The following is a 14,840-nucleotide window of genomic DNA, read 5'->3' as shown; positions in this document are numbered from 1 at the left end:
AATCACGGCTTGCCTAAAAACACGTTTATCACAGCCGATAAACTAACGTAAATCACGTGTTTTTTGCTTCAGGTTCGTCTGAGCGAATTAAGTTTCAAGCTGAGCTCGAATGCGATACTCTTGTGAGGCCGTCGTTACTTAAGAAGAATCTTACGCTCTTGTAGTCTCACTGTCCGTGGACTCTAATTTGTTAGCATTAGGCCACGCTTGATGTTACCACAGTTTCTCTGATGCTGCAGGTAATTTGGGTAGAAATCATACCGAAAGTTTTTAAAACTCAATAATGTTTCTATTAACGTAGCCCTAAAATTCATAAGTTGACAAATATAATCAGAAACTGGGTAAATTTATCCCTCTAGCTAGTGCCTATTTATACCTTATTACAAATGTAATCAGAATTGTGTATCTTTTCGTAATATTTTTATGCCTCTAACTAGTGGCTATTTAAACATTAATAATGATGTAATCTGGAATTGTGTTACTTACCGTAATATCTTTATGCCTCTAAATAGTGGTTTTTCAACATTATTACAGATGTAATCAGGAATTGTTTAACTTACCGTAATATCTTTATGCCTATAGCTAGTACCTATTTAAACCTTATTACAGATGAAATCAGGAAGTGTAACTTACCGTAATATCTTTATGCCTCTAGCTAGTAGATATTTAAACCTTATTACAGATGTAATCAGGAATTGTGTATCTTGTCGTAATATTTTTATGCCTATAGCTAGAAGCTATTTATACCTTATTACAGATTTATCTGGAATTGTGTAAGTTACCGTAATATCTTTATGCCTCTAGCTAGTACCTATTTAAATTTTATTACAGATGTAATCAGGAATTCTGTAACTTACCGTAACATCTTTATGCCTCTAGCAAGTGACTATTTAAACCTCATTACAGATGTAATCAGGAATTGTTTAACTTACCGTAATATCTTTATGCCTATAGCTAGAAGCTATTTAAACCTTATTACAGATGTAATCTGAAATTGTGTAACTTACCGTAATATATTTATGCCTCTAGCTAGTGCCTATTTAAACCTTATTACAGATGTAATCAGGAATTGTGTATCTTATCGTAATATTTTTATGCCTCTAACTAGTGGCTATTTAAACATTAATAATAATGTAATCTGGAATTGTGTTACTTACCGTAACATCTTTATGCCTCTAAATAGTGGTTTTTTCAACCTTATTACAGATGTAATCAGGAATTGTTTAACTTACCGTAATATCTTTATGCCTATAGCTAGAAGCTATTTAAACCTTATTACAGATGTAATCTGGAATTGTGTAACTTACCGTAATATCTTTATGCCTCTAGCTAGTACCTATTTAAACCTTATTACAGATGTAATCAGGATTTTGTTTAACTTACCGTAATATCTTTATGTCTATAGCTAGAAGCTATTTAAACCTTATTACAGATGTAATCTAGGTTATTGTGTAACTTACCGTAATATCTTTATGCCTCTAGCTAGGTACCTATTTAAACCTTATTACAGATGTAATCAGGAATTGTGTAACTTACCGTAACATCTTTTATGCCTCTAGCAGAGTTACTATTTAAACCTTATTACAAATGTAATCAGGAATTGTGTAACTTACCGTAATATCTTTATGTCTATAGCTAGTACCTATTTAAACCTTATTACAGATGTAATCAGGAATTGTGTAACTTACCGTAACATCTTTATGCCTCTAGCTAGTGGCTATTTAAACCTTAATACAGATATAATTTGGGATTGTGTAACTTACCGTAAAATTTTTATGCCTCTAGCTAGTGGCTATTTAAACCTTATTACATGTGTAATCAGGAATTGTGTAACATACCGTAATATCTTTATGCCTCTAGCTAGTACCTATTTAAACCTTATTACAGATGTAATCAGGAATTGTGTAACTTACCGTAACATCTTTATGCCTCTAGCAAGTGACTATTTATATCTTATTACAAATTTATCTGGAATTGTGTAACTTAGCGTAATATCTTTTGTGCCTCTAGCTAGTACCTATTTAAACTTTATTACTGATGTAATCAGAATTGTGTAACTTACCGTAACATCTTTATGCCTCTAGCAAGTGACTATTTATATCTTATTACAGATGCAATCAGGAATTGTGTATCTTGTCGTAATATTTTTATGCCTATAGCTAGAAGCTATTTAAACCTTATTACAGATGTAATCTGAAATTGTGTAACTTCCCGTAATATCTTTATGCCTCTAGCAAGTGACTATCTAAACCTTATTACAAATGTAATCAGGAATTTTTTAATTTACCGTAATATCATTATCCCTATAGCTAGAAGCTATTTAAACCTTTTACAGATGTAATCTGGAATTGTGTAACTTACCGTAATATCTTTATGCCTATAGCTAGAAGCTATTTAAACCTTATTACAAATGTAATCAGGAATTGTGGAACTCGCCGTAATATCTTTATCCCTCTAGCAAGTAGCTATTTAAACCTTAATACTGATGTAATCAGGAATTGTGTAACTTACCGTAATATCTTTATGCCTCTAGCTAGTAGATATTTAAACCTTATTACAGATGTAATCTAGAATTGTGTATCTTGTCGTAATATTTTTATGCCTCTAACTAGTGGCTATTTAAACATTAATAATGATGTAATCTGGAATTGTGTTACTTACCGTAACATCTTTATGCCTCTAACTCAGTGGCTATTTCAACCTTATTACAGATGTAATCGTGAATTGTGTAAATTACCGTAACATCTTTATGCCTCTAGCTAGTACCTATTTAAACCTTATTACAGATGTAATCAGGAATTATGTAATTTACCGTAACATCTTTATGCCTCTAGCTAGTGGCTATTTAAACCTTAATACAGATGTAATCTGGAATTGTGTAACTTACCGTAAAATTTTTATGCCTCTAGCTAGTGGCTATTTAAACCTTATTACAGGTGTAATCAGGAATTGTGTAACATACCGTAATATCTTTATGCCTCTAGCTAGTACCTATTTAAACCTTATTACAGATGTAATCAGGAATTGTGTAACTTACCGTAACATCTTTATGCCTCTAGCAAGTGACTATTTAAACCTTATTACAGATGCAATCTGGAATTGTGTATCTTGTCGTAATATTTTTATGCCTATAGCTAGAAGCTATTTAAACCTTATTACAGATGTAATCTGGAATTGTGTATCTTTCCGTAATATCTTTATGCCTCTAGCTAGTACCTATTTAAACCTTATTACAGATGGAATCAGGGTTGAGTAACTTACCGTAACATCTTTATGCCTCTAGCTAGTGGCTATTTAAACCTTATTACAGATGTAATCTGGAATTGTGTAAGTTACCGTAAAATCTTTATACCTATAGATAGAAACAATTTAAACCTTATTATAGATGTAATCTGGAATTGTGTAATTTACCGTAACATCTTTATGCCTCTAGCTAGTGGCTATTTAAACCTTAATACAGATGTAATCTGGAATTGTGTAACTTACCGTAAAATCTTTATGCCTCTAGCTAGTGGCTATTTAAACCTTATTACAAATGTAATCAGGAATTGTGGAACTCGCCGTAATATCTTTATCCTTCTAGCAAGTAGCTATTTAACCCTTAATACTGATGTAATCAGAGATTATGTAACTTACCGTAATATCTTTATGCCTCTAGCTAGTAGATATTTAAACCTTAATACAGATGTAATCAGGAATTGTGTATTTTGTCGTAATATTTTTATGCCTCTAACTAGTGGCTATTTAAACATTAATAATGATGTAATCTGGAATTGTGTTACTTACCGTAACATCTTTATGCCTCTAACTAGTGGCTATTTCAACCTTATTACAGATGTAATCAGGAATTGTGTAACTTACCGTAACATCTTTATGCCTCTAGCTAGTGGCTATTTAAACCTTAATACAGATGTAATCTGGAATTGTGTAACTTACCGTAAAATCCTTATTCGTCTAGCTAGTGGCTATTTAAACCTTATTACAGATGTAATCATGAATTGTGTAACTTACCGTAAAATCTTTATGCCTCTAGCTAGTACCTATTTAAACCTTATTACAGATGTAATCAGGAATTGTGTAACTTACCGTAACATCTTTACGCCTCTAGCTAGTGGCTATTTAAACCTTATTACAGATGTAATCTGGAATTGTGTAACTTACCGTAAAATCTTTATGCCTCTAGCTAGTAGCTATTTAAACCTTATTACAGATGTAATCTGGATTGTGTACCTTACCGTAAAATCTTTATACCTATAGCTAGAAACTATTTAAACCTTATTATAGATGTAATCTGGAATTGTGTAATTTACCGTAACATCTTTATGCCTCTAGCTAGTGGCTATTTAAACCTTAATACAGATGTAATCTGGAATTGTGTAACTTACCGTAAAATCTTTGTGCTTCTAGCTAGTGGCTATTTAAACCTTATTACAAATGTAATCAGGAATTGTGGAACTCGCCGTAATATGTTTATCCTTCTTGCAAGTTGTTATTTAACCCTTAATACTGATGTAATCAGGAATTGTGTATTTTGTCGTAATATTTTTATGCCTCTAGCTAGTAGATATTTAAACCTTAATACAGATGTAATCAAAATTGTGTATTTTGTCGTAATATTTTTTATGCCTCTAACTAGTAGCTATTTAAACATTAATAATGATGCAATCTGGAATTGTTACTTACTGTAATATCTTTATGCCTCTAACTAGGTGGCTATTTAAACCTTATTTCAGATGTAATCGTGAATTGTGTAACTCACCGTAACATTTTTTACGCCTCTAGCTAGTACCTATTTAAACCTTATTACAGATGTAAACAGGGATTGTGTAAATCACCGTAACATCTTTATGCCTCTAGATAGTGGCTATTTAAACCTTAATACAGATGTAATCTGGAATTGTGTAACTTACCGTAAAATCCTTATTCGTCTAGCTAGTGGCTATTTAAACCTTATTACAGATGTAATCATGAATTGTGTAACTTACCGTAAAATCTTTATGCCTCTAGCTAGTACCTATTTAAACCTTATTACAGATGTAATCAGGGAATTGTGTAACTTACCGTAATATCTTTATGCCTCTAGCTAGTGGCTATTTAAACCTTATTACAGATGTAATCTGGATTGTGTAACCTACCGTAAAATCTTTATGCCTCTAGCTAGTAGCTATTTAAACCTTATTACAAATGTAATCAGGAATTGTGGATCTCGCCGTAATATCTTTATCACTCTAGCAAGTAGCTATTTAAACCTTAATACTGATGTAATCAGGAATGGTGTAACTTACTGAGATATCTTTATGCCTCTAGCTAGTACATATTTAAACCTTATTACAGATGTAATCTGGGTGTGTAACTTACCGTAAAATCTTTATGCCTCTAGCTAGTGGCTATTTAAACCTTATTACAAATGTAATCAGGAATTGTGGAACTCGCCGTAATATCTTTATCCCTCTGGCAATTAGCTATTTAAACCTTACTAATACTGATGTAATCAGGAATGTGTAACTTACTGTAATATATTTATGCCTCTAGCTAGTAGATATTTAAACCTTATTAGAGATGATGTAATCAGGGTGAATTGTGTAATCACCGTAAATATCTTTTATGCCACTAGCTAGTGGCTATTTAAACCTATAATAATGATGTAATCTGGAATTGTGTAACTTACCGTAATATCTTTATGCCTCTAGCTAGTACCTATTTAAACCTTATTATAGATGTAATCAGGGTTTGTGTAACTTACCGTAACATCTTTATGCCTCTAGCAAGAGTGACTATTTATATCTTATTACAAATGTATATCAGGGATTGTGTAACTTACCGTAATATCATTATGCCTATAGCTAGTACCTATTTAAACCTTATTACAGATGAAATCAGGAATTATGTAACTTACCGTAATATCTTTATGCCTCTAGCTAGTAGATATTTAAACCTTATTACAGATGTAATCAGAGATTGTGTATCTTGTCGTAATATTTTTTATGCCTCTAGCTAGAGCTATTTAAACCTTATTACAGATTTATCTGGAATTGTGTAGCTTACCGTAATATCTTTATGCCTCTAGCTAGTACCTATTTAAAACCTTTATTACAGATGTAATCAGGGAATTGTGTAACTTACCGTAACATCTTTACGCCTCTAGCTAGTGGCTATTTAAACATTATTACAGATGTAATCTGGATTTGTGTAATTTACCGTAACATCTTTATGCCTCTAGCTAGTGGCTATTTAAACCTTATTACAGATGTAATCTGGAATTGTGTAGCTTACCGTAAAATCTTTATACCTATAGCTAGAAACAATTTAAACCTTATTATAGATGTAATCTGGAATTGTGTAATTTACCGTAACATCTTTATGCCTCTAGCTAGTGGCTATTTAAACCTTAATACAGATGTAATCTGGAATTGTGTAACTTACCGTAAAATCTTTATGCCTCTAGCTAGTAGATATTTAAACCTTATTACAGATATAATCAGGAATGTGTAAATCTCCGTAACATCTTTATGCCTATAGCTAGTGGCTATTTAAACCTTAATACAGATGTAATCTGGGTTGTGTAACTTACCGTAAAATCCTTATTCGTCTAGCTAGTGGCTATTTAAACCTTATTACAGATGTAATCATGGATTGTGTAACTTACAGTAAAATCTTTATGCCTCTAGCTAATACCCATTTAAACCTTAATATTACAGATGTAAATCAGGAATTGTGTAACTTACCATAACATCTTTATGCCTCTAGCTGGTGGCTATTTAAACCTTATTACAGATGTAATCTGGAGGTGTGTTAACTTACCGTAAAATCTTTATGCCTCTAGCTGTAGTGAATTTAAACCTTATTAGAAATGTATTAACAGGGATTGTGGAACTCGCCGTAATATCTTTATCCCTCTAGCAAGTGGCTATTTAAACCTTATTGCAGATGTAATCAGGGGTGTGTAACTTACTGTGATATCTTTATGCCTCTAGCTAGTAGATATTTAAACCTTATTACAGATGTAATCTGAGATTGTGTAACTTACCGTAAAATCTTTATGCCTCTAGCTAGTAGATATTTAAACCTTATTAGAGATGTAATCAGGAATTGTGTATCTTACCGTAATATTTTTATCCCTCTAACTGGTAGCTATTTAACTTTTAATAATGATGATGTAATCTGCAATTGTGTTATTACCACCATGTAACATCTTTATGCCTCTAACTAAGTGGCTATTTCAACCTTATTACAGATGTAATCAGGATTGTGTAGATTTACCGTAAAATATCTTTATGCCTCTAGCTAATTGGCTATTTAAACCTTATTACAGAATGTAATCAGGAATTGTGTAACTTACCGTAATATCTTTATGCCTCTAGCTAGGTACCTATTTAAACCTTATTACAGATGTAATCAGGGATTGTGTAACTTACCGTAACATCTTTATGCCTCTAGCAAGTGACTATTTATATCTTATTACAAATGTAATCAGGAGATTGTGTATCTTGTCGTAATATCTTTATGCCTATAGCTAATACCTATTTAAACCTTATTACAGATGTAAATCAGGATTATGTGTATCTTGTCGTAATATTTTTTATGCCTATAGCTAGAAGCTATTTAAACCTTATTACAGATTAATCTGGAATTGTGTAACTTACCGTAATATCTTTATACTCTAGCTAGGTACATATTTAAACTTTATTACAGATGTAATCAGGAATTGTGTAACTTACCGTAACATCTTTATGCCTCTAGCAAGTGACTATTTAAACCTTATTACAGATGCAATCAGGAATTGTGTATCTTGTCGTAATATTTTTATGCCTATAGCTAGAAGCTATTTAAACCTTATTACAGATGTAATCTAGGTTGTGTAACTTATCGTAATATCTTTATGCTCTAGCTAGGTACCTATTTAAACCTTTATTACAGATGTAATAAGAAATGTGTAATGTACCGTAACATCGTTATGCCTCTAGCTAGTGACTATTGAAACCTTATTACAAATGTAATGATGGAATTGTGTAACTACCGTAATATCGTTATACCTATAGCTAGAAGCTATTTAAACCTTATTACAGATGTAATCTGGGTGTGTGTAACTTACCGTAACATCTTTATGCCTCTAGCTAGTGGTTTTCAACCTTATTACAGATGTAATCAGGAATTGTGTATTTTGTCGTAATATTTTTATGCCTATAGCTAGAAGCTATTTAAACCTTATTACAGATTTATCTGGTATTGTGTAACTTACCGTAACATCTTTATGCCTCTAGCTAGTGCCTATTTAAACCTTATTACAGATGTAATCAGGAATTGTTTAACTTTTACGTAACATCTTTATGCCTATAGCTGAGTAGCTATTTAAACCTTATTACAGATGTATCTGGAATTGTGTTACTTACCGTAACATCTTCATGCCTCTAAATAGTGGTTTTTCAACCTTATTACAGATGTAATCAGGGTGTCGTAATGTTACTTTATGCCTATAGCTAGAAGCTATTTAAACCTTATTACAGATTTATCAGGGTGTGTAACCGTGTATCTTTATGCCTCTATAGTGACTATTTTCAATCTTATTACAGATGTAATCAGGAATTGTGTAAATCACCGTAAAATCTTTATGCCTCTAGCTTGTGGCTATTTAAACCTTATATAGATGTAATCAGAAATTGTGTAACATACCGTAATATCTTTATGCCTCTAGCTAGTAGATATTTAAACCTTATTACAGATGTAATCAGGAATTGTGTATTTTGTCGTAATATTTTTATGCCTATAGCTAGAAGCTATTTAAACCTTATTACAGATTTATCTGGTATTGTGTAACTTACCGTAATATCTTTATGCCTCTAGCTGGTGCCTATTTAAACCTTATTACAGATGTAATCAGGATTGTGTATTTTGTCGTAATATTTTTTATGCCTATAGCTGGAAGCTATTTAAACCTTATTACAGATTTATCTGGAATTGTGTTAACTTCCCGTAAAATCTTAATGCCTCTAATTAGTGGTTTTTTAACCCTTATTCCAGATGTAATCAGAAATGTGTATTTTGTCGTAATATTTTTATGCCTCTAGCTAGAGCTATTTAAACCTTATTACAGATTTATCTGGTGTTGTGTAACTTACCGTAACATCTTTATGCCTCTAGCTAGTGCCTATTTAAACCTTATTACAGATGTAATCAGGAATTGTGTATTTTGTCGTAATATTTTTATGCCTCTAGCTAGTGCTATTTAAACCTTATTACAGATTTATCTGGAATTGTGTAACTTACCGTAACATCTTTATGCCTCTAGCTAGTGCCTATTTAAACCTTATTACAGATGTAATCAAGAATTGTGTATTTTGTCGTAATATTTTTATGCCTCTAGCTAGTGGCTATTTAAACCTTAATACAGATGTAATCACAGGTTGTTATAACTTACCGTAAAATCTTATTCTGTCTACAGCTAGTTGTATTTATTTAAACCTTATTACAGATGTAATCATCAGATTGTGTAACTTACCGTAAATATCTTTATGCCTCTAGCTGGTACGTATTTAAACTTGAGCATTACAGATGTAATCAGGGTTGTGTAACTTACCGTAATATCTTTATGCCTCTAGCTAGTGGCTATTTAAACTTTATTACAGATGTAATCTGGAATTGTGTAACTGCCGTAAAATCTTTATGCCTCTGGCTAGTAGCTATTTAAACCTTATTACAAATGTAATCAGGAATTATGGATCTCGCCGTAATATCTTTTATCACTCTAGCAGTAGCTATTTAAACCTTAATACTGATGTAATCAGGAATGTGTAACTTACTGAGTAATATCTTTATGCCTCTAGCTAAGTACATATTTAACCTTTATTACAGATGTAATCAGGATTATGTAACTTACCGTAAAATCTTTATGACTCTAGCTAGTGGTTATTTAAACCTTAATACAGATGTAATCTGGAATTGTGTAACTTACCGTAATATTTTATGCCCTCTAGCTAGGTACCTATTTAAACCTTATTACAGATGTAATCAGGGTTGTGTAACTTACCGTAACATCTCTTTATGCCTCTAGCAGAGTAGACTATTTAAATCTTATTACAAATGTAATCAGGAATTGTGTAACTTACCGTAATATCTTTTTGTGCCTCTAGCTAGTTTATATTTATTCCTATATATAGATGTAATCAGGGTGTGTTATTTTGTCGTAATATTTTTTATGCCTCTAGCTAATGGCTATTTAAACATTAATAATGATGTAATCTGGAATTGTGTTACTTACCGTAACATCTTTATGCCTCATGGCTAGTTGGCTATTTAAACCTTATTACAGATGTAATCGTAGGTTGGGTAACTCACCGTAACATTTTTATGCCTCTAATTGAGTACCTATTTAAGCCCTATTACAGATATAATCAGGGTTGTGTAAATCACCGTAACATCTTTATGCCTTGCTCTAGCTAGCTATTTATTACTCTAATACAGATGTAATCTGGAATTGTGTAACTTACCGTAAAATCCTTATTCGTCTAGCTTGGTGGCTATTTAAACCTTATTACAGATGTAATCAGGAATTGTGTTGCACGGTAATATCTTTATGCCTCTAGCTAATACCCATTTAAACCTTATACACAGATGTAATCAGGGTTGTGTAACTTACCATAATATCTTTACGCCTCTAGCTGGTAGCTATTTAAACCTTATTACAGATGTATCATCAGGAATTGTGTAACTTACCGTAAAATCTTTGTGCCTCTAGCTGGTAGGTATTTAAACCTTATTGCAAATGTAATCAGGAATTGTGGAACTCGCCGTAATATCTTTATCCTCTAGCAAGTGGCTATTTAAAGCCTTAATAATTCTGATGTAATCAGGAATTGTAACTTACTGTTAATATCTTTATGCCTCTAACTAGTGGCTATTTTCACCTTATTACAGATGTAATCAGGAATTGTGTATCTTGTCGTAATATTTTATGCCTCTAGCTAGAATGCTATTTAAACCTTATTGCAGATGTAATCTGAATTGTGTTACTTATCGTAACATCTTTATGCCTCTAGCTAGGTGCCTATTTAAACCTTATTACAGATGTAATCAAGGAATGTGTAACTTACCGTAACATCGTTTATGAATCCTCAGCAAGTGGCTATTAAAACCTTATGCAAATGTAATGAGGTGTGTGTAACACTTACCGCAAAATATCTTATACCTCTAGCTAGAAACTATTTAAAACCTTAATACAGATGTAATCAGGAATTGTGTAACTTACCGTAAAATATCTATGCCTCTAGCTAGTGGTTATTTATACCTTAATACAAATGTAATCAGAATTGTGTAACTTGCCGTAATATCTTGCCTCTAGCTAAGTTATATTTTAGGCCTTATTACAGATGAAATCAGGGTGTGTAACTTACCGTAACATCTTTTATGCCTCAAAATAATGGTATTTAAACCTTATTACAGGGATGTAATCAGGAATTTTAACTTAAATATCTTTATGCCTCTAGCTAGTACCTATTTTAACCTTATATACAGATGTAATCAGGAATTGTTTAGCTAGCATGACATCTTTATACCTATAGCTACTGCTATGTAAACCTTATCACAGATGTAATCAGATTGTGTAGCTTACCGTAATATCTTTATGCCTCTTGCTTCAGGTACTATTTAAACCTTATTACAGATGTAATCAGGGGGTGTAGTAACTTACCGTAATATCTTTATGCCTCTAGCTACTACCTTTTAAAACCTTATTACAGATGTAATCAGAGATTTGTGTAACTTGTCGTAATATTTTTATACTCTAAGTATTCTATTTAAACCTTATTACAGATGTAATCAGGGTTGTGTAACTTACCGTAATATCTTTATGCCTCTAGCTAGAAGCGATTTAAACCTTATTACAGATGTAATCAGGGATGTGTGTACACATAACATCTTTATGCGCTCTAGCTAGTGGCTATTTAAACCTTATTAGAGATGTAATCTGGAGTTGTGTAACTTACCGTAACATGTTTATGCCTCACAGCTGGTGACTATTTAAACCTTATTACAGATGTAATCTGGAATTGTGTAACTTACCGTAAAATCTTTTATGTACTTGCTGGGTGGCTATTTAAACCTTATTACAGATGTAATTAGGGTGTGTAACTCACCGTAATATCTTTACTCCTCTGGCAAGTTGCTATTTAAACCTTAATACAGATGTAATCTGAGATTGTTAACTTACCGTAACATCTTTATGCCTCTAGCTAGTGGCTATTTAAACATTATTACAGATGTAATGGGGAGGTGTAACTTACCGTAAAATCTTTATGCCTCACTTCAGGTGGCCATTTAAACCTTATTACAGATGTAATCAGGGAATTGTGTAACTTCGTAATATCTTTATGCTCTATGCCTAGTAGTTATTTAAACCTTAATGCAGATGTAATCTGGAATTGTATTAACCACCGTAATATCTTTATGCCTCTAGCTAGTACCTATTTAAACCTTATTACAGATGTAATCTGGATTTTGTAACTTAGCGTAATATCTTTATGCTCTCTAGCTAAGTAGCTATTTAAACCTTATTACTGATTTAATCAGGGATTGTGTAACTTACGGTAATATCTTTTGCCTCTAGCTAGTGGCTATTTAAACATTATTACAGATGTAATCTGGGTGTATAACTTACCGTAAAATCTTTTATGCCTCTAGCTGGTGGCTATTTAAAACCTTATTACAGATGTAATCTGGAATTGTAATGTCTTACCGTAAAATCTTTTACCCTCTAGCTGGTAGCTATTTTTAACCTTATTACAAATGTAATCAGGGTGTGTAACTTACCGTAATATCTTTATACCTCTATACAGAAGCTCTTTTAAACCTTATTACAGATGTAATCAGAGATTGTGTAATTTATCGTAAAATCTTTATGTGCCTCTAGCTGGTGGCTATTTAAACCATAATACAGATGTAATCCAGTTTGTGTAAAAGTACCGTAAAATTTTTTATTCGCCTCTGGCTAGTGGCTATTTAAACCCTATTACAAATGTAATCAGGGTGTGTGAATTCGACGTAATATCTTTATCCCTCTAGCAGGTAGCTATTTAAACCTTAATACAGATGTAATCAGGATTGTGTAACTTATCGTAATACTTATGCCTCTAACTGGTGACTATTTAAACCTTAACTTAGTGTAATCAGGAGATGTGTAACTTACCGTAATATCTTTATGCCTCTAGCAAGTGACTATTTAAACTAATATTACGAGATGTAATCATAGATTGTGTAACTTCAGTAGTATCTTTATATGCCTCTAGCAGAAGGCTATTTAAACCTTATTACAGATGTAATCTGGAATTGTGTAACTGTATACCATAATATCTTTGTGCTTCTAGCTAGAGACCTGTTTAAACTTTATTTACGGATGTAATCAAGGATTGTGTAAATTACCGTAACATCTTTATGCTCTGTAGCTGGTACCTGTTTAAACTTTATTGCAGATGTAATCAGAATTGTAACTTGCCGTGTATATTTATGCCTAGCTAGTGGCTATTTAAACCTTAATACGTGATGTAATCAGAAGTCTGTAACTTACCGTAACATCTTTTTTATGGCTAGAGCTGATTTTAAATTTATATTACCGAGATGTAATCAGGGATTGTGGAGTCACCTGTAAATATCTTTATGCCTCTAGCTAGTACCTGCCTAAACCTTATTACAGATGTAATCAGGGTTATGTAACTTACCGTAACATCTTTACGCCTCTAGCTAGTGGCTATTCAAACCTTATTACAGATGTAATCAGAGATTGTGGAACTCGCCATAAATATCTTTATCCCTCAAGCTAGTGGCTATTTAAACCTTATTATACAAACTGGTGTGTCGAGATTGTGTAACTTACCGTAATATCTTTATGCCTCTAGCTAGTAGCTATATAAAACTTATTACAGATGTAATCTGGGTGTAACTTACCGTAAAGTATCTTTATGCCTCTAGCTAGTGGCTATTTAAACCTTATTACAAATGTAATCAGGAATTGTGGAACTCCCGCCGTAATATCTTTATGCCTCTAAGAGTAGCTATTTTAAGCCTTAACACTGATGTAATCAGGGGTTGTGTAACTTACCGTAATATCTTTTTATGCCTCTAGCTAGTGACTATTTAAACCTTATTACAGATGTAATCAGGGAATTGTGTATCTTTATAACATTTTTATGCCTATAGCTAGAGCTATTTAAACCTTATTACAGATGTAATCTGGAATGTGTAACTTATTGTAATATCTTTATGCCTCTAGCTAGTACCTATTTAAACCTTTATTACAGATGCTTAATCAGGGTTATTAACTTACCGTAATATCTTTATGCCTCTAGCTAATTACCTATTTAAACCTTATTACAGATGTGTTCAGGAAATATGTAACTTACCGTAACATCTTTATGCCTCTAACAACTGACTATTTTAAACCTTATTACAGATGCAATCAGGATTGTGTATCTTGTCGTAATATTTTTTATGCCTATAACTAGAAGCTATTTAAAACTTATTACAGATATAATCTGAGATTGTGTAACTTACCGTAATATCTTTATGCCTCTGCAGCTAGTAGCTATTTAAACCTTATTACAGATGTAATCGAGAATTATGTAACCTTACCGTAACCTCTTTATGCCTCTAGCTAGTGGCTATTTCAAACATTATTACAGATGTAATCTAGAATTATGTAACTTACCGTAATATCTTTATGCCTCTAGCTGGTGGCTATTTAAACCTTATTACAGATGTAATCTAGAATTGTGTAACTTACCGTAAAATCTTTATGCCTTTAGCTAGTAGCTATTTAAACCTTATTACAAATGTAATTAGGGGTTAATGGAACT

The 14,840-nt window shown here is 32.3% G+C and overlaps 1 protein-coding gene across 1 annotated transcript in view; it reads left to right on the top strand.

Moving 5' to 3' along the window:
* The first annotated feature begins 215 nt into the window (after positions 1 to 215).
* Positions 216 to 14,840, top strand: part of LOC143249956 (corticotropin-releasing factor-binding protein-like) — a 150,629-nt gene continuing 136,004 nt past the window's right edge. Inside the window, exon 1 of the mRNA XM_076500591.1 lies at positions 216 to 239. Coding sequence (XP_076356706.1) covers positions 231 to 239 — 9 coding nt within the window. The 5' untranslated portion in view covers positions 216 to 230. The remainder of the gene's footprint in view (positions 240 to 14,840) is intronic.

The sequence above is a fragment of the Tachypleus tridentatus genome, chromosome 4, assembly GCF_004210375.1.
Source record: "Tachypleus tridentatus isolate NWPU-2018 chromosome 4, ASM421037v1, whole genome shotgun sequence".
Lineage (NCBI taxonomy): Eukaryota > Metazoa > Arthropoda > Merostomata > Xiphosura > Limulidae > Tachypleus > Tachypleus tridentatus.
Note: the sequence above shows the minus strand (reverse complement) of the source record. Positions and strands in the feature narration are given on the sequence as shown.